General features: G+C 41.0%; 1 protein-coding gene across 1 annotated transcript; it reads right to left on the bottom strand.

Annotated features, from left to right (window-relative positions):
* Positions 1-275: 275 nt before the first annotated feature.
* Positions 276-18,529, bottom strand: LOC141806428 (serine/threonine-protein phosphatase PP1-beta catalytic subunit). The gene is made up of 8 exons (XM_074691957.1): positions 18,423-18,529; positions 11,695-11,826; positions 5,121-5,351; positions 4,887-4,991; positions 4,702-4,773; positions 2,522-2,673; positions 2,162-2,296; positions 276-2,073 (listed from the first exon to the last, which is right to left on the bottom strand). The coding sequence occupies exons 1-8, from the start codon at positions 18,472-18,474 to the stop codon at positions 1,969-1,971; spliced, it is 984 nt and encodes a 327-aa protein (XP_074548058.1). The 5' UTR covers positions 18,475-18,529; the 3' UTR covers positions 276-1,968.
* Positions 18,530-19,142: the final 613 nt, after the last annotated feature.

Below are 19,142 nucleotides of genomic sequence, written 5' to 3'. Positions count from 1 at the left end.
CAGCTTTACCCAGAGCCGATGCACATAGGTCTGCTGTAGAGGAATCAGCAGGATGGAACTGTAAAGATGGGCATGCTGGCTAAAAGAGGAGGAAAAATGAGCCATAAAAACTATATTTATTTTAGCATGACTGTGGGTTATATGCAGTGTTGTCAGAATTCCTACCATCCAGGTTTACAGAGGAGTAACACACTTTACTGTTTGGAAAATGTAGAGAGAATGCTTACTTCAGTTGGACAGTACACAGACACAGTACAAAAAACAGGTTGCAACAGTTTTGGTTTCCATCCATTTTATTGAATTCATAGACTTTCCAACAAACTTGTACAAATTGCAAAAGAGCTTTTGGTAACACCTCATTGTTTTCTTCTTAATATTATTATTAATAGGAAATAAATTAAGTGAATAAAAAGTAAACAATGTGAATAGAGAACAGAGAAATACGACTGAAAAATTATACCACAAAAAGCAGAAAAAAAAAAGAGGCAACTGTTTTCCACAACGGGTCAACTGCGTCTTATTTAAGCTAACTGTCGACCAGTCTAACAGAAGTTTCTCTCAGTGGTAAATGACAGAACATTTTGTACTCTAAATGTTGTGAAGAGCTCATTTTGAGCTCTCTGGCTTGAAAGCTGCATTACTGTATTTATACACCAGGTGGCATCACTATCACATAGCAAAACCTTACAGCCTTCTTTCTGTACCTGAACAGGTTTGGTTGATGATGGAAAAGTAGGATAGCTGGCGTTTAACTGAAACACTGAACACACTTCTCTTACGTTTAGTTTGTTGTAAACTCTATAAACACAGTACTAAGATATTAGAATACTGTGGAGCATTTTGAAGCTTGTGTTTTGTACATTTAGATTATTGGTCTTGTTACACTGTGTTGGTTTAGATAAGTTTACACAAGTAAAACTGCAACCAGTGGTAAAAGATGCTTTTTTGCCTCATTCACAGATTAGTAAATGATCCTGTATTGGCATTTTAGTACACCATGCATCCAGTATGTTTGCAGGTAAATTACTGACGGTCTTATTAGTTGAACATGTGTGATTTTCACTTTCCAAGGGCAAAATGTGGGAAGAAAAAACCTGCATCTTCCATCACAAATCACAGATTAGTTTTTATTGTTGATATCAGATAACAACAACCCGGGAAGAGTCTCACAACCAACTGTATCAGAGGCGTTGTGTTGATGGGGCTGGGAGTCGAGGCACAGGGAGGCACAAAAGGGGGAATCAAAGCCCAAAGGGCAAAAGGGCGTCTACTGCAAGCAGCATCCCATTTAGCTTCTTTATTATGTCATTCACGCTGGTCTCTTCACATTCATTGCACCTCATGGGGGAGATGCACTTTCCTAAATGGTCAGATATACCAAAAGTGCACCACAACAAAAAGTTCACCACACATGCTGCGTTACGTTTCAACTGTTAAACCAGAATACAAAAAAAGCTTTTCTGTCTCCAGTTTTAGCACTGCACGGAAACCTCAGTCTCATTGGAATACATTGGAAGATTTCCCTCTACTTTCTGAGAGGTCAAGGCAAAAGAAAAGTTCAATCTCTTCTGTGATTTAGTTCAACTGGAAAAGAATTCTTTGAACTCAGTCACTGTGCCCCTCGATGCGGAGAAGGCCGTCTCTTACACGACACAGAAACTCAGAAAAAAAAAAAAACCTCAAACAGCGTTGGAAGTCAAACCACAAATCATCTGTTAATAATATCAAAAATACCAACAAACAGGCAAAAAAAATTAAACAGATTGGTCACAGCAAATTTATGTACACACATACACATTAAGAAAAGAGCTGTCAGTGGAGTTGGGGGAGGGCTGAGAGAAGGTCGGGGAGAAAGATTGGGGGCATTTAGATAAGCCCTGTATCTTCACCTTACAGGGGAGTTACAGGGGTTGCCAGGATGGCAGACCAGGAATGGAGGAGGGGAGGGGGAGAGGGGAGGCTGTATGTTCACCTCTTCTTTGGGGCTTGGGTGGTGCGAGGTGGGGTGACAGGCCGACCAGAATTTACACCACCGTACTGGTACTTCGCCTTCTTCTCTGAGGGCTTCAGGATCTGCAGATGGTGAGACACAACATGCATTCAGATCCTAACAAAACAAAAAGACAGAAGATTTAAATTCAACAAATGTTTTTCACACTACCTGGAAGGAGCACATAAGGGATTCATCGACACTCATCATGCCGCCTGCGTTATCGAACTCCCCGCAGTAGTTTGGAGCAGAGAAAAGTGTGACCAGTTGGCGTTTGGCAAAGAACTCATATCCATCCTCCACAACCTGCGAGAAGACACATGACATTATTCCTCCGCCCACAACGATCGATACCAAGAAACACCCTCAGCTTGTATAAGGGACCAGCTTTGCTATCACAGCCGAGTCTACAAAACCGCCTACGCCTGAATCAGCAGGGCATGTCCAACAGAGCTGGGATAGTTGCGGCCTATATTCACAGTTGAAATAATCAAAAGTATCTGATCAGCAGTCTCTGGCAATCTGATTTACCTGATGGGCTCTGCAGATGAGGTCCAGGTCGTGGCGGTTTAGGAACTTGCTGACCACATCTGCCCCAAAGGTGAAGGAGACCCCACGGTCGTTCTCACCCCAGCCCTGCACGTCCTTATCTGGGTCTGACCACAAGAGGTCACACAGCAGGCCTGAGAGGCGGAAGTAAAAATCAGAAGGAGAGGCAATGAGGGGAAAAAGGGAGTTTGCTCTTGATCCAACGGACTTTGCTGATGTAACTCCAGAGACTTACTGATGTAAGAGTGATTCTCTCTGTGAGAGGGGGCCGAGGTGATGTCATTTTCAGACACACTTCAAATCCAGAGGAGGTGAACATGTGCAATATCAAAGGCGCTGTGAGGACTATCAGTTTTGGAGTTGTTGCAACGACACCTTTGGACAGAATGATCTGTAGTGTTTTCATGGATGAAAACTCTGTTTCCCATGAGCACCATCACCCCCTTTCATAGGGATGTGACTCTTATTTTGGAAACGAATAAAGAGCAGATCTTTTTTCGAAATACTACTTCTTGTTTAAGAAAACGTTTTTGCAGGATTTACAGGGATGAGGTTAGTCACGCTTCTGTTTGAAATGTGACAACATGCAAACTTTGTGAACTCAGTTTGTACATTCACTTAGTATCCAGCCTTATTTACTGTAAAGGCCTTTGCACACTGAGTCGTTTTTTTGTCTAAAATTGATGCACACTAAAAAAAAAATCTGATCCCACATCACGCTAATCATGTTTGCACAGATGCTAAAACTTCCATCCAACATTATTTTATCAGCACAGGTTTGATTTTTTTGTGATTTTTCGCATCTTTCCAGGTCGTTTTGAGGGTTGTTTGACTATTTAGAGACGCTGCAGGATACTTGCAACATCATCATCATGTGTGGTTGTGAGCCTGCCTCAAACACACTGCCAGGTGTTGCTCAGGATCAAATGCTTGGCAGAAATTGGTCTTCTTCTTCTTAATGTGTAGTTCTGGTTAAGCTAGCAGTGTTTCAAACCTGACCCTTGACATCCTGAAACACACCTGGAAGCAATCGGGAAAATACTGCGGCTCATTTACCAGCAGGTGAAACTCCTTGCTCTTGTCTTGTTTTCAGGAGTGATGGACTGAAAGTCGCCTTTTTCTTTTCTCAAGTAGAGAAAGAACCACAAAATTACTGTTACTGCTTGATGAATCCATTTTTCTTGTGCCGTGAATTTTAACCCATCAGTAGGGATGCACGATATATCGGTATCGATTACGGTATGGGCTAATGTTGGTCATTTTTTTAACATATTGATAGTGGTAGATATGTAAAAGTGGGCTGATATTTACTCATTGGCTGCTAGCCATTTTCAGCGTGTCCTGAACAATCTTTCAAGACCCAAATAATATTGTGTTCCATGACCATGTAAACACCATAACTACCTAAGAACAGTGGACCCACTTCTTTTATGTCTCTCAAAACAGACAAAACATACTATTTTGATCGCATTCATCTCGACGCTCCATCCTAATCCTCTTCATGGTCGTCTTTTCTCATGATCCCGCCGCTCTTTCTCTCTAAACTACCTCGACACAACCTCTTTGTGGAGACTGTTTTTTTTTTCTTTTTTTTACCAATATTGAAATCAGTAAAAATTGGTTATCTGTGTGATTTTTTTTTTTCAGATTACAGATCCAAAAACCACATGATAATAACGGACTTAATACGCGATGGCCTTTACTCAGCCTGGTGATTTTCAGACGTCTGTAACGTGTAATGTTAGTGAACCGTGGTTATGTCCTGATTATGAGTTCATCTACCAACTCCAACCTCACCAAGCAGAGATCACGTTGCCTGGCTCTTTATTTTATTGATAAACTCTCAAGTTTGAACAGACCACTGCAGAATAACTGCTGACTGTGGGTTGGAATGAACATTATCACAAACAGCTTAGCCCGTGTATTAGCCCGCGCTCCATCACTCTTCTGCTGAGCTCACCTCTGCTCTTCCTTTTTCTTATGAACAATTCAGCTCCAGTGTCCACCATAACTACAGAATAATCACAAGAAATCTCTATCTTTGGAGAAAAGAACAGATCTTCCATCTAACTACCTTATCCTAAACTGCGAATTTGTGAACCTCACAGCGCCTTCAAGTATGAGCATTCTCCTCTGTTTATGCAGATGCACACACACACTACCTGTATCAGGCACGTCTGTTGGCCTCATGATCCTGCGAATTTGCTCCATTGACTGCAAATCAGGCGATAACCCTAAGGTGGAAATGCAAGAGAGTTCTTCTGATTAGAGCTGCTACAAATACTTTCTAAACAATTGAAGTTTACAACATGGTGAAAATTTACATTTCAGGACCCATTTCTCTTACCTCCATGGCAGCAAAAGATCTTCTCATCGATGATGGCGGCGATGGGGAGGCAGTTAAAGCAGTCAGTGAAGGTCTTCCACAACTTTATGTTGAACCTGCGCTTACCTGGATGACAACATGAATACACATTATTAAAAGCAAACAATGTCTGTGCCTTATGGGCGGTTTCTGAGTGTATTATGGGACAAATCAGGATTCTAAATCGCTCTGACAGGCCTGTCTATTTGGACTCACACTCATCGTAGAAGCCGTAGATGCGGTTGATGGAAGCACACTCGTGGTTTCCCCTGAGCAGGAAAAAGTTCTCTGGGTATTTGATCTTATAGGCCAAGAGGAGGCAGATGGTTTCCAGCGACTGTTTCCCCCTGTCCACATAGTCGCCCAGGAACAGGTAGTTGGCCTCTGGGGGGAAGCCACCATACTCAAAGAGCCTCAGGAGATCTGTATACTGCCCGTGGATGTCACCTGAACAAGGGAGGAGAGACAGAAAACTGTAAGTTTGACTTCACAGTGACTGACAGTGTCTCAGCACACATAAGTTAACTGATTTGCAGAGCGTTAGAGGGATACATGACTGCAACTGTTCTTTCATGGAGCTGCAAGGAAATCAACACACAAAATGAGCCATTACCACTGCCTCCGGATCAATGCCATGGCCCCGGAGACATGAGCTACTGAGGGAGAGAATGCTGGCAATCCAGGTTAATCCTAAAAATAAACGGAGGCACATCCACACCTCTACAAACGAACTGAAAACTGAACGACTCTCGCAGGATTCAGGGTCAGCCTCCCCTCTCTTTGACACCGCTCAAGCAGCGATGTGTCGATGCTGCTCTTACCAAAGCACAGCATCTCAGCAGGGGAGCCTCACTTCATCACCTAGCCAAGACCTGCTTCCTTTTTTATCCTTCTGCACCAACCTAAAGAGCTGCTCTAATTTGGGCGAAGTCCTCCAGACACACATGACTGCAGACAGCCTTGGCAGAGAGGGCCAGGGAAATAATGACAAGCTTGTTGGTGACCAGATCGGAAGGCAAAGTTGGACGTTTCGAGGCGATGCTTCATTACAAAGTGGCAACAAATACGAATTAAAATGAAATAACAGGCTTTGCAGTGCTGTGCAGCTGTTCAGCCCTGACTTTAAAATGACCGTGACGAATGAGAAATCTGTATCGTGAGAGTTGGGCATGATTTATTCCATTTCGTGGTGCCCGGCAGTATGTGGAGGCACCAAAAAACCAAACCGCAAAAGGCACCAAACCTATCTTGGTCGTATTTTTGCCTGATCTCAGGATGGCAGAGAGGAACGCAGATTTTTTTCATACTTGATGAATGACTTAAGGAACAGCTCTGAAGGTCTGGATTATAAATGGTGCTGGTGTTGTTCTGAGCCAGCTGGGTTTCATTTCAACATCAATCTTTAGTTTTTTTGTTGCCCTGATCTGAGCTTAGAGTCAAGTAGAGGTCCAACCAGGTCATCCGGGCGTCAACTCACTTTTATTTCCACCAGTAATCTTTCCTCTTCCTTAATAATTCAATCATATCTTTGGTTTACGAACACAAAAACCTGGACAAAAAAACAAGTTTGCCAGACTGAAGTTAATGGTTGTTTAAAGAGGGGGTATTGTGCTTTCCCATCTTTTTGAAATTGATAAAAAGTTAAAAAAAAAAAAAAAAAAGGACGAAATCTTCAGGAAATCTTCCGGTGATCTTGTCAAAATTTTCACAAGATCTTCTTGAGACTTGCAGATATGATGATGACTGGCTCATAGCGCACTCAAGGAGTTGGCCTCAAACACCAAGGTCTCTAATGAAGGGCTGACCAATCAGTGGGATGGGGGTTTGCGGATTAGGGAGCCTTAGAAAAAATGTCACTCTAAACAAAGAATCTCAGTCAGAGGCTGAAATAATGCTTTTCAAAAATACCAGTGTAAGGAAAAAGAGGATTTTCTTTGAGCTGTACATCATAAAAAGCTACTGCTGGGATACCAGTTGTCTAACAGTCACAATAGCCCCTCTATAAACTTTTTGAGCTTCATGTATTTTTTTAAATCCTGTTGTGGCATAATATTATCACATCAACATATCAGTCTGAGTCTAATCACCACACCAAACTTCTCTTGCTTAAGCTAGAAACAACCCTAAAGTCGCCTTAAGCTAAACAGAATACAACAAAACGTCAAATTACTTCTTTTGGTGAGCCAAAGATTATTTTAAATTTGGGAGGCAGAAGCCAACACATACTGCACAACAGGGTGTGTACACACAATAATTATTTTTTTTCGTGCCGTTACCAAAAAACAACTGGACAAGAGACGATAAACAATTAGCCTCGTGTATTTATGTGTCAGTGTGGTGAAAAAAATGAAACGCAAGATTTAAACCACATTTGGATTAAAGTGTAGACAGAGACGTGGCAACATGGACTGTAATCTGTGCTGAGACGGTCAGAGGGCTGAAGCTCGTAAGGACAAGCCTAGCTGCACTGAGCTTTGTGCCTGTAATAAAACCAGGATAAACTTAACCATAAAATAATCCTCTTTCACAAAACCATTGCTCAGCTTTTTCCACTGTTGTCTGTCTGCTATGCATAGTATTTATCACACACACATACACACCTCTGTCTTTATTTGTAAAAGTATTCGCATGATGACTGGAGTTTAGTAAACAAACGTCTGCCTTCAAAGAGGTCACCTCAGGTTAGTTTTACTCCAACTACCCTTAGCTGCTCACTAAGAGTTGCTGCATGACTGATTGCATTTGTGAGCTTTAACAGAGCTGGCTTTTTACAGAGCAGCCCACCACCCCCACCCCGCCTACCCTACCACAAGGACTTGTAGGATGACAGTGAATTATTTACTCAGTGCTGCCTCTGCAATGCCATAACAGTCCAGTAACGGACAATAAGAGTAAAAAAGCTTTAGGGTTTCAAAAGCAGAGAAATCAGAAAAGCAAAGAAAAGGGAAAAGAAGAGTGCTTTACCTGAGAGCCATGATATAAAGTCAGATAACCTCAGACAAACAACATATAAAGAAACCACAACATTACTAAAATAAAAGGACTGAAAATCGATCTCTAAAAGAATACATTAAAGAACAGACTACTAAAGAAAGTCTGCCATTAAAGAAAATAAAACAACAAAAGAAAAAGTGATTGGTGCAATAAAGTAATTACAAAATTATTCCATCATAAAAAGAGTAATAAATCTGGGGTGATGTCTGACCTTGTGATTATCAAATCACTGGATAATCAGCTGGTTCAGAGTACACGTATAAAAACATAACAGCAGTGTGGGAGCCATTGAATAATGCTGCACATTTCAACATGAAGATACCGATCTACACAAAAGTACAAGGGTCGATCGTCTGCTACATTCTGCCATTGAAAATAACAAAAGAACCCATTTTACACATATAACTACAGCAAGCAGACGGGCCTCAAACGTTGAGCAAAATTGACACGTAAAAATAACAGATGTTAACATGCACATATCTGATAACGTCAGACTTTGACAAAGCAGGAGACCTCCCACTCAACATTTTGTCTGTGCTTTGTACAGTTAACGTACCTGCGAACATCATTTTTACCTACATGAAATCTGCCTGTGCCTGTTGCTACCAAGTTGGGTTGCCAGGTCTGACGACACGTATCCTACACAGTACTTAAGAACAAACCTTTAATTGGCTGTTTTCTAACCACATGATGAGCAGCAAAGTGGGAATGTTATCACTAGGACACATATGACACCGACTCACTGGATGTGTAGTTATTTGCAGCATTTAGTAGAGCAGACTTGGTAGGAATTGAATATAATATCTTAAGTGTGTTTTAAAGTGCTTCTCAATACGTTAAAATGTCTTGGAACGAGGATTCCTTTATGCTTTCTTCCTCTAATGAGCATTATGGAGATGATGATCTCACTTTCTGGCATGACTTGGCTCCTGCCCACACTGCCAAAGGAACCAAAAGCTGATTCAATGACCCTGATAATACTGTATTTGGCCAGCATACTCACTTACTTTAACCCCATAGAGGATCTATGAGTATTGAGAAAAGGACAAAAAATGACACAAGATCTAGAAAAGCAGATGAGCTGAGGGCAGCCATCAAAGCAAACTGGTAGTGAAATGCTTCACATAACTTGAGTACTGAATCTATACAATGTATAGGCATGGGTATTGATAGGATCAATACAAATGCCATTATCTTTTCCACTTATCAATCTGATTCTTGAGATTTCTTTATTAGTTACTCCTGTGAGTTTTATGTATACAAAAAGTCTGCTTGACAGGTTTTCTGTGTCAACATTTTATTGAGTTTATAAGTAAATAAATACGACCTGACACTCTTGGTGTTTAACGCCATGTGTTAACAAATGTTGGTGGTGTTGTTACCCTTGCATGATGTTACAGCATTGCACAAATTGCACTTTGAGTTGTAAGCGTCCTTTTCGACAAAGTAAAGCCAAGTTTTCCATGGCATCTATCTCTCATTTCTGTCATTTTCTTGGAAATTCTGCTGATTGAGGAGTGTGATTGGGATGTGGCAGGTCACATGATGTTGACATAAAGTCTAGCGGCTCTGGCATGATGTAAAGAATTAGGGGTGCACGATCACAATTTTCTGGCCGATCACAGATCTTTAAAAAGCCTGACCTGCTGACACCGATTTGGGCCGATACCGATTTTATTTTTATAACTGACAGCATATACCTTCAATGTTCCTATCTTATTTTATCAAAAATCATTGCGCGATACTTGTGAAACAACAAAATCTTTATGTTTTAACTTACACAACCAATAAAGTGTCCTAAGTTTTAGGTCTCAGAGCAAAAAGCTACAATGGCTGGCTTTCAGACCTTCCTGGAGTTATATAAGATCAGTTTCATGTGTAAGGATGGGCCGATTACCGATACCTGATCACCAATCTTCCAAAATTAAGGAAATCGGCACAGATCAATCTGCCAGTCGATCGATCTTTGCATGTCTATAACGAATCGAAGGGAATCTTTTAGCGTAACAGGATTATTAACAGGAACCGGTTATTGATACTCACTCCTGCTAATGTCTGAGTTCTACTTTTTGAATGGAACTGAAATAAGTTCTTTTTTTTCACACTATCCTCATTTATTGAGATGTTCCTGTAGATGTTTGCATATTTACACAAGTATAGATAATCACTCTTATTTTTTGGGCCCCCTTTCAAGGAAACTGTCCTTTTGTGCCATGTTCTTTGTGGGCAAAAGAGTTTGTACAAAGCAAGGGCAAGGGTACATTTCAATCCAGAGCCTGATCTCCAGATATCGTTAAATATCACCATTTCTAAGCACTAAACTACTGACTGAAGGGGGTAAACTTCTGCTTAAGGTCAGAGATATTATGCTACAAAAGTGCCAAAGCAGTAACATTTGTTTGTTTACCCTCTTCAGTCTGCACGCTGTTTATTTCAGTCAGCACTTGCTCTCAGAAAGTAATTACAGGCGTGCTATTTCGACTCAGACGTAAAACTGTAAACAAAGAATGCATGTTTGTGGCCTTTCTTCGGCTAATCCTTCTGGCTAACAAATCAATCACACTGTGCTCGTAATTGCTGAGGTCCCATACTGGATGAAGCACAGCCACTTGCTAATTTTTGCTGAGGATTGTGATTGCAGGGTGCTGTTATTTTAGAAATGGAATGACTGTGTGACACATTTACAGAATGAGGATTTGGTTACCATTGCTGTAAACAGCTCTATGTTCCAAAATCCGATTTTAAAAGTATCCTGTTTGAGTCAATGTTAAAGCCAAACTGTGCCGGAGCTGCTCAATTTATTGGGGTTAACGTGTGTGTGTGTGTGTGTGTGTGTGTGTGTGTGTGTGTGTGTGTGTGTGTGTGTGTGTGTGTGTGTGTGTGTGTGTGTGTGTGTGTGTGTGTGTGTGTGTGTGTGTGAGAGAGAGAGAAAGAGAGTAAGAAGAGAACCTGATCCATGTGGCCTTTGTAAATAATGAAAGGCGTCCACTGTTTGGTCTTTAGAGGCCGTGCAGGTGATCTGAAAGCTGACGTCACAGCTGTGAGGTTAAAAGCAAGTAATCAGTCTGGGGTTATACGTCCAGCAACAACACAAAGAAAGGGGACAAAGAAAGCGTACATGGTGACACATAACACCGCCTCAGACTCGTGCATATTTTATGGTCATGTGCTGGGGTAAAGTCTATAAGGCTGAGTGCATTCGAGGCCTTCCAAACGTCCGTTATGAGGATCAGTGAAGTCAGTTATAGCGCTTAAAAAATAATTAGAGTTTACTTTTATCAAAAGCTGCACATAATCACATGTATTACTCATTCTTATGAATATGCAAATGGATATACAAAAGCTGCCGTCTGATGTTAGCACAGTTAAAAGCCTGGATCAACTATCCCAAAGTAAATATGTGTGGGAGGAAAGTTGAGAGAGGACAGCAACAAATGAACTGTGTGTAGGCCTGAGCGTATATGGGAGCCTGTTTACTGTGTTTCCAAGGACTGGCACATATATTAGACAGCTCAGAGTTGTTTGCAGTTTCAGTGCTGCTCTGCAAGGACGAGATAAAGCACCCGGGAGTGTGTGCGGAGATGTGCAGCACCCAGCCAGAGATGGTGATAGTGGTTAGCATTTCAAATGCAGAGCAGGAATTTGCATATGCAGATAGATGTTTCTTTACCATACACATAGGTGAAAGAGTGACATGATTGAAGTACCAAAATGTGCTTTAGAGGAAATTCCAGATTAAAAATACCACATGGCAGGAAAATAATGACCCAAAATGGAAGCAGGAATGCGCACTGACCACAGATCTTCAGGGGCGCCTCCAGCTCCAGCAGGATGGGCTGACTGAGGAAGATCTCCCTGGATTTGATACAGAGGCCCCGCACCTCAGCTTCTGTCATCTGGACAATCTTCCCCGGGCGACATCCCCGCACTGGAGAGGAGAGAAAGTACACTGTTGTTACCATTACCACCATGACAGCCGTTACCATTACTATCTTCTAGGAACGGGTACCAAATGAGGTACTTTTAAGCCGCGTTTCCACCAAGCAGTCCGGGTCGGTTCGTCTTGGTACGGTGCGCTTTTAGCGGCATTTCCACTGACTCATCCCGGGACGGATCCCTAAAAACCGAGACAAGCCGTCCCACTTTTTTGGGACCCTTTCGTATGTGTGCCCGCAAACGGGATCAGACTGAACTGTCCCAAACCGTCCCAAACAGTACTGAACCGACCCGGACTGCTTGGTGGAAACGCAGCTTTATAGATACCGACAGAATTCTGTCAAAAGTACCAGGTACCGATTCACGTAAAATCAAAAGGTACCATATTTAGGTACTTAAACGCATCCTTGTGACTGTGAGGGAGTGGAAGAGTAGGTGATTTTCAATGCTGAACATGAACACAGCATTACAAGGATATATATTGAAAAATAAATAAGTTAAATTGAAAAAAAAATGTTATTAAACAAATTAATATTTTTACCACATAAACTCAAAAAAGTTCTGAAAATAAGTACTATTGAGTACCGATAGCCATTGCCAGGAACCAGAAACCGGCACGGTATCGTTTCAAATGTGAAAGGTACCCATCCCTACTATCAGCACAAACACCCCCACCCTGCTCTATACCTCAGCCCTCAATACACCAAGTTCATCCAAACGAGGCCATGATACAATCTCTTCTCACCTCAGGGAGAGGGAAAACACTTAGAGCAGATTTACAAAGAAATCATCAAATCTGATGAAGTGTGGGTGTAATGATTCTGCAGCTTATAGCTGCTTACTCTCAGCCGTACTTAAGAAAGCCCACTGCTCAGACTATGAGCGCAGCTTGCATCTTCAGCAATGGTGTGGGCTTATTGGCTGTGGAGCTGCACTGTTAGCTTAAGCCTACTTTGTGGCATTCTGCCACAGCTCTGGGTGCAGATTTGGCCTCACACATGGTGAAAACAGGAGGGAGAATTGTATTGGGTCGCTGTGGTCAGCAGACGAGAGGGTGAGAGGTATGAAAAGAGAGATTATTCATAAAAACAGCTTGATTGCTTTGGTACTCTGCAGCTTGGAAAGATGGACTTCCAACTAGTTTTAAAAGTCTGCAGTTTATATCGCTTTAAGATCTGGACTTCCCGGTTTCTTTCTTTAAAAAGAGAAAAACAAGAGACTACAACAAAATCCACCAGAGCTAGAGACACAGGCTGAAATCAAACTTCATAAATGGCAGGTTGAAGACTGGTTTCGTCAAAGATTTTCCGATATGGATACCTAAGAGTTTGACATAAACAGTGCCTTGTGGGATTTTAGAAGGTGAAAAGAACTATATTCTTTTTTCTTTATTGGGAGAAAAATATTAAACTGGGTGTATGCAATAGAATAGTCAAAATCTCCACTGTCTGTATGGTTGCATTTTTGTCTCTCTAATAGTGTAATAATTCTCTGAACTGTTGATTTGGATAATGTCCGTAGGCTAATTTTATGAATGCATCTTTGTCACATGACAGCTACCAGTCACTAAGAATATAAGGAGCACATTTTGATAGGGCTGTGAGCATGAGTTAAGTCACAATGGTGACAGTGAGAGATTTGAGAGTAAGAGTTGAAATTTCAGGGCCAATCTTGGGATTAATCACCCACTGACCGCTCTGAGGATACTCTGGAAACCCCTGGGTGTCAGGTTAAAAGAAAACAGAGGTTTGAGAAAATCTATGCGCACAAGCATTTCAGGCAAAAATATGAGTCCCCCCTCAATGTATATGATCCAAGTCTATATGCTAGTTTTAACAATCACAGTGTGCACATAAATTAACTTTTTGGAGAACGTCCTCCTAGAACTCTTGGGCGCTGCAGAACTTTTTTTCCAGTTCTGAATCGCTCCTGCAATTATGCTTTCTCGTGTTGTTTGGAATGTTATCATGGAAGTTTTTTGTTAAATGGCAAAAAGCAAACAGCTTTGATGCCCTTCAAACATCATCTGAATGTTATATCACATTACAACCAGGAGCTAGAAAAATAACAGTGACAGGATAAGCTTTAAAGATGAGATAACAGTCATATGAACTTTTAGTTTTTTTCATTCTTGATCAATTAATCAAATTGACTCATCCCTAGTGCGTAATGGATTATATATCTGTACCTCTGGATAAGCACACATTGTTTGAACTGTGTGAACATTCGAGCTTTTAAAATGAGACATCATCTCTCTTTTATCAGGGAGTTCCCTCCCATTTCCATTGTAACAGCACACTCCTTTGTTGGGCATCTGAAAGCTGTTTGTCATCAAATAAATAAAAAAACAACTTCCAAAAGTAAAAGTAAGTAAAAGAGGCAAAAAAAAGGTTTAGTGCAAATTTTGAGAGGGAAAACAAGAATATCTACATCACATCTGTATGTATAGGTATATCACAGCTAACAGCTGAAATATACCAGATGCATCCGCAAAGCGTCTCTTCCATCACGGCAAACGGATCAAAAAGGTTACCATTCAAGTCAATGTGTCAACTTAAACTGGATCCGTTCTGTTGTCTGTGTTATTGTTTCGTCATGTCTCCAGTAATACGCAGCTAAAGCTGGAACGATTCCTCGAATGATTCGAGGTACTCGATTACAAAAATTACTCAAGTAATTTTCTCCGCCTCAAGGAATCGTTTAATTTTAAAAAAGATCAAAGAGTGGCATTTCAAATAGAGCTGAGGCCATATTAAGAGCGTTTTCAAACCCCTCAAGCTACCTTTTATACAAAATAGCAACTAATCTAGCTTCTTTTCTGGAGTTTGGAGACTAATGGGTCATTCTATGAAACAGGTGCCATTTGGGGCGCAACATGAGATGTACAAGGCACAAAAAATGTGTCAAAGTGTGTTTACAAATTTTGGAGCTACCAAAGCAAGTGCTGTTATTGACATGCTGTATCAGAAAATTCTATTTCTTAAAGAGAAAAATTTTCATTTGAAAAATAAATGTTTTTTAACTAAACAAAAATGTATTTTATCCAATTACTCGATTAATTGATGGGATTTTCAGTAGAATACTCAAATACTAAAATATTCGATAGCTGCAGCCTTATACCCAGCCATCCTATTTTTGACAGACGCAGAGCTGTGACGTATGAATTCAGCGTAGGGAAGATAGAGTGGGACAGGAAGTTGTGACTGGAAACTACCTGAAAACACCCAGTGACTTTCAGAATAAAACAGACCGTGTTAAAAATTGGTTTGTATTTAGCTTGATGGGTATAATAAGCAGAGCCAGACCAGGAGTCGACAGGTTTAAGGTTTTACAGCTCAACATGACACTGAGATTTTTAAATTGAGAACTCCTCAGTCTATGACTGTCTGTCAGTCATGCAGCTTGTTGGACTGAACACACAGCCGCTGTAAGTTGACAAACACAGCCAAGATGCAGCACAACGGCATCACACTGCAGACATATCTGGTGTATTTCAGGCGTACCTCACATACCTACAACTTTAGGCAGTCATTAAATGGATCTCTCTCCCTATGTCTGCAGGGAGATGGGAAACTACTGGGTGAATAATAAGCCGTGTCAGTTGAATAGTGATTTTTGTCTAAGTGCCCATTCCTGCTTATAATCTGAGTTGTATTTTCTTCTTATTGTTTTCTGTTGATAATAAGCAGACAACGGGAATAAATAATTTATGCAGCTCCTCTGAAGTCCTACAATGGGATATTTAATTAGTCACAGAAATACAATATACCTCAGGAAAATATGGGGGAGGTTCAACAATATCAAAATCTGGATACCGCCCAATTCTGCTAAGGCTGAAGCAACACATTTAGTCTGTTTGTATATGTTCATGTTTTACAAAGGACTAAACACAGAGCCAGACATGTAAGAAGGATTATGAGGATAAAGCTGCTGAAAAATAATGCTAGTGTTTAGGTTTCTTGTTTAATATCTCAAAAAAAAACCTATGGGAAGTTTCATACTTTGTTAATTGCTGGCATATTTGATTCACTCTGCATATTTTTGAAGGTTCGAGCTCAGTTAAAGGACACACATCCATCCTATAGGTTTCAGTTTGACGTCACATTAAATCAAAGCCCTGTGTGTAAAAGAAGCACTGCTGGCACAGAGAGATGAACACAGCCATGGCAGAGGTATTATGTAATAACTAACCATTTTGGTATTGCCTGTAAGCTAGACGCCCACATAAGATTTCAGTAAAGAACAGCTGAGCTGAGCGAAACGCATGCATGCTGGTCTGAGAGCAAGTTTTGCTTTAGCGTCGATGGAAAATTAGGGAATGGCTGAACAGGGTGCAGTCCAATGTTGATCAAAAAAAAAAGGTGCGAGAAAAAACTCCCAGTGCCTGCATATGTGAGAGTGTGTATGCAGTTCACACACAGCGCTCAGCTCCCTCACTGCCACAGTCTCATCAGTCGTGTAATCCCACCAAATCTGACAGAAGAGAGTGAAGCAGATGAATATGGATCCTCACAGATGGTGAATCAGAGGGGCAGGGACTATTCTAAGGCTGCTTTAACCATAATGAAGCTCTGCTTTACCCCATGGCTTTTCTTTATCATCCATCTACTGTATCTGCATTGCTTCGTACTTACAGTGTGGAGCATGAAATTGCAGAAGCAGTGCGAGTCACTCAAACTCTGGGCCTCATCAGAGCCGAGCGAGTTAAGCCTGGATGCTTAGCTCTCAACCTTTCACTGTTCAAACTTCTATAGGCTTGCACTTTTTCACAAGAGATTATATTCTTAAGACCATCGAAGGGCAAAGGCCAAAATGAAGTTCTGACGAGGATTTTCTAATAATTGGAGTCCATATACAGCTGTTTGTGTGCTTGAGTCAGTAACAGCACATGTGGGTGGAGAAAGTCGCAAAGTGTCCTGTCAGGTTTTAATTCCTATGAATAAGCAGTCTCCGTGACTCTTGGATTTCCCTCAAGACCCAATTTTCTCATTCAGAAAAATGTACAGTCAGCTTTAATATGTCGCAAGGATGCACAATAAAGGCTTAAGGCCTTTCCAATTTACTGGTTTGGAAAATCAGCAGCAAAGAGTTTTTAATCTGTTGATATGGTTACTCTGTGCAGACAAGAAATCTCGAGTGAAACCTCAAGAGTCATGCTCTTAAATTATTTCACATGCTTTATTCCAACTGTTGAGTAAGTTCACACCACCAACTTCAGTGCTGAACAATTCCGTGTGAAAGCCAAGACAGAGCAATAACATCCAAACCAATTAGTCATGTGTTTGTTACTTGTGTTGTGAAAAATCAAGAACATAATGACCATCTGGCTCCCTGCAGATCCAAAAAAACTGACCACCTATGAGAGAAATCCAGCCTGTACCCTGCTGAAGAACACAATCAACAGGACAACATAACACAATGCGTGAAGGTTAAGTGTACTTTCAAAGGAGAGAAATGTGGCTCCACTCTCTCAAGAGGAAAACCACACAAAAAGAAACACCTGGAAGTTAAAGCGAGGCAGATTTTGCAGCTTACTTGCAGCAAAGGAGGAAAAATCTGAATATATTAGTGCTGGCATAGTATGTCATCCCTCCACAGATACTTGAGGAAAGTGTGCCAAGGACAGCTGATTCTGCCTTTAGTGGTCTGCTCTGACTCAAATGGTATCTCACAAGGGAGCAGAAAAGTCCTTGGCTTCTCTTGAGCAGGTGAATCGCCAACACAAAAAGATCTGGTCTCGTCATAGCCTGCTTCTCACACATCACAACACGTTTCTTTAGCAGTAGTGTGGTCGTGGACAGTACAGCAACATCTACATGAACCCTTTTATTTTGTGTTTACATTTCTTCTCTTCTACCAAAACGCAACACTATCAATCACCTTCACACATCTGCAAACACATAAAACTGAAGCACAGATAAATTAAATTAAAAAATTCTTAAAAGTCTTACTACATCTGCTAAATGACAGGGTTAATATCTGATGATAAGGGTGGTCCATAAATACATCGTGTTTTGGACCTTTTCCACACTCCTAGTAGTTATCATCATGATTATAACTTAGAGATAAAAACTGAATACTTAAAAGATTGGGAAGTCGATAAGAATTGGTGTTTTATTCAACATTATTGCACTATGAAGTGTTAAATCCATGCCATATAATGCACAGGACAAACGTCCCAACCCCTCCTGCCCGTTACACACTGTACCCGCCACACATAATATAAAAAATAAATGACCCAGACTACGACAAAACACACAGGCCGAAAGTTTCATTCAAACATCAAGCAAAGACCACGACACCAGAAAAATGCGCAACGAAGCTAACATCTCACCGCAGAAAACTGACAAATGTAGGCGTTAACCGTTGACTGTTTATAAACACGGCCAGCTAACAGTAATGTTAGCCAGAGCTAGCCGGGGGAATGCACCGTTACTATTGGCTGCAATTAGCCCAACAGGCTAACACATTTCCCGCTGCGTTTTGTAGCCACGCCGCGCTACCCACATACTTCACCTCGGATAGAAATTAACGAACACGAATAGACAACAATTTATAACACTGAAGAGCGTTTTCGAAATTGTTCACCTTCCAGAAGCCGAGAGATGAGGCTGTCCACGTTCAGTTCACCCTCCGCCATCTTCAAACTGCTGTGTTACAGTGCTGGCCGGGCTAACTCCTCTTAAAAACACCAGGGGGCACTGTTGTCGAAAGCACGGCCGCTGTATATGTTGAATAAAGGGAGAAAAAGGAGGGAACATTATCACCCCCAGGAAATGGAACTTTAGTGGTGTTGTTGTTTTGTTTTACTCTCAGCTAAGAAACTTTCTTTCTTTCTCTCTTTCTTTCTTTCTTTCTTTCAACTGCAAAAATTGCACATTTGCCAGTCTCAGTATGATTTTTATCTTTGACAAAAAAACAATTTTCCTCAACGTTTTCATCAATGCAGAAACATTTGGAACTTTCATGACAAAGAAATATAAAAAAAATTAAAGTGTAATGTCAGGACCCTAGATATCATACCCCTGTTATAGTTCTGTAGGCCTACTACAGGTCCATTACTCAGCATGCATGCAGCATATTTAAAACACTTGAAAAACTTTTTTTTTTTTTTGTCAGTTAGTTAGTTAGTTTCTCTTTTTTAAAGGAGGAAACACACATCATGTGTGCAACATTTTCAACAGAGGCGGTCACTAGCTTCATCAATTAAGGAGGTCACAAAGTTGCCCTTTTAGTGTCTTATCAGCACTGTCACTGGTAATAATGGTTAATATAAGAAATTTTAGGTGCAGTGGTGCTTTCTCCAAG

This window comes from Halichoeres trimaculatus, unplaced genomic scaffold (genome assembly GCF_033239565.1).
Source record: "Halichoeres trimaculatus isolate MK-OKI-2021-1 unplaced genomic scaffold, fHalTri1.1 fHalTri1_scaffold_17, whole genome shotgun sequence".
NCBI lineage: Eukaryota > Metazoa > Chordata > Actinopteri > Labriformes > Labridae > Halichoeres > Halichoeres trimaculatus.
The sequence above is the reverse complement of the archived record's forward strand: the minus strand, read 5'-3'. Positions and strand labels throughout refer to the sequence as shown.

Excerpts from the sequence above, each read along its gene's own strand:
- LOC141806428 (XM_074691957.1), bottom strand. The coding sequence starts at position 18,474 with ATGGCGGAGGGTGAACTGAACGTGGACAGCCTCATCTCTCGGCTTCTG. Across the intron at positions 11,827-18,422 it reads CATCTCTCGGCTTCTGGAAG|TGCGGGGATGTCGCCCGGGG; the intron begins GTGAACAATTTC and ends TCTCCTCTCCAG. Across the intron at positions 2,074-2,161 it reads CCCTTATGTGCTCCTTCCAG|ATCCTGAAGCCCTCAGAGAA; the intron begins GTAGTGTGAAAA and ends CACCATCTGCAG.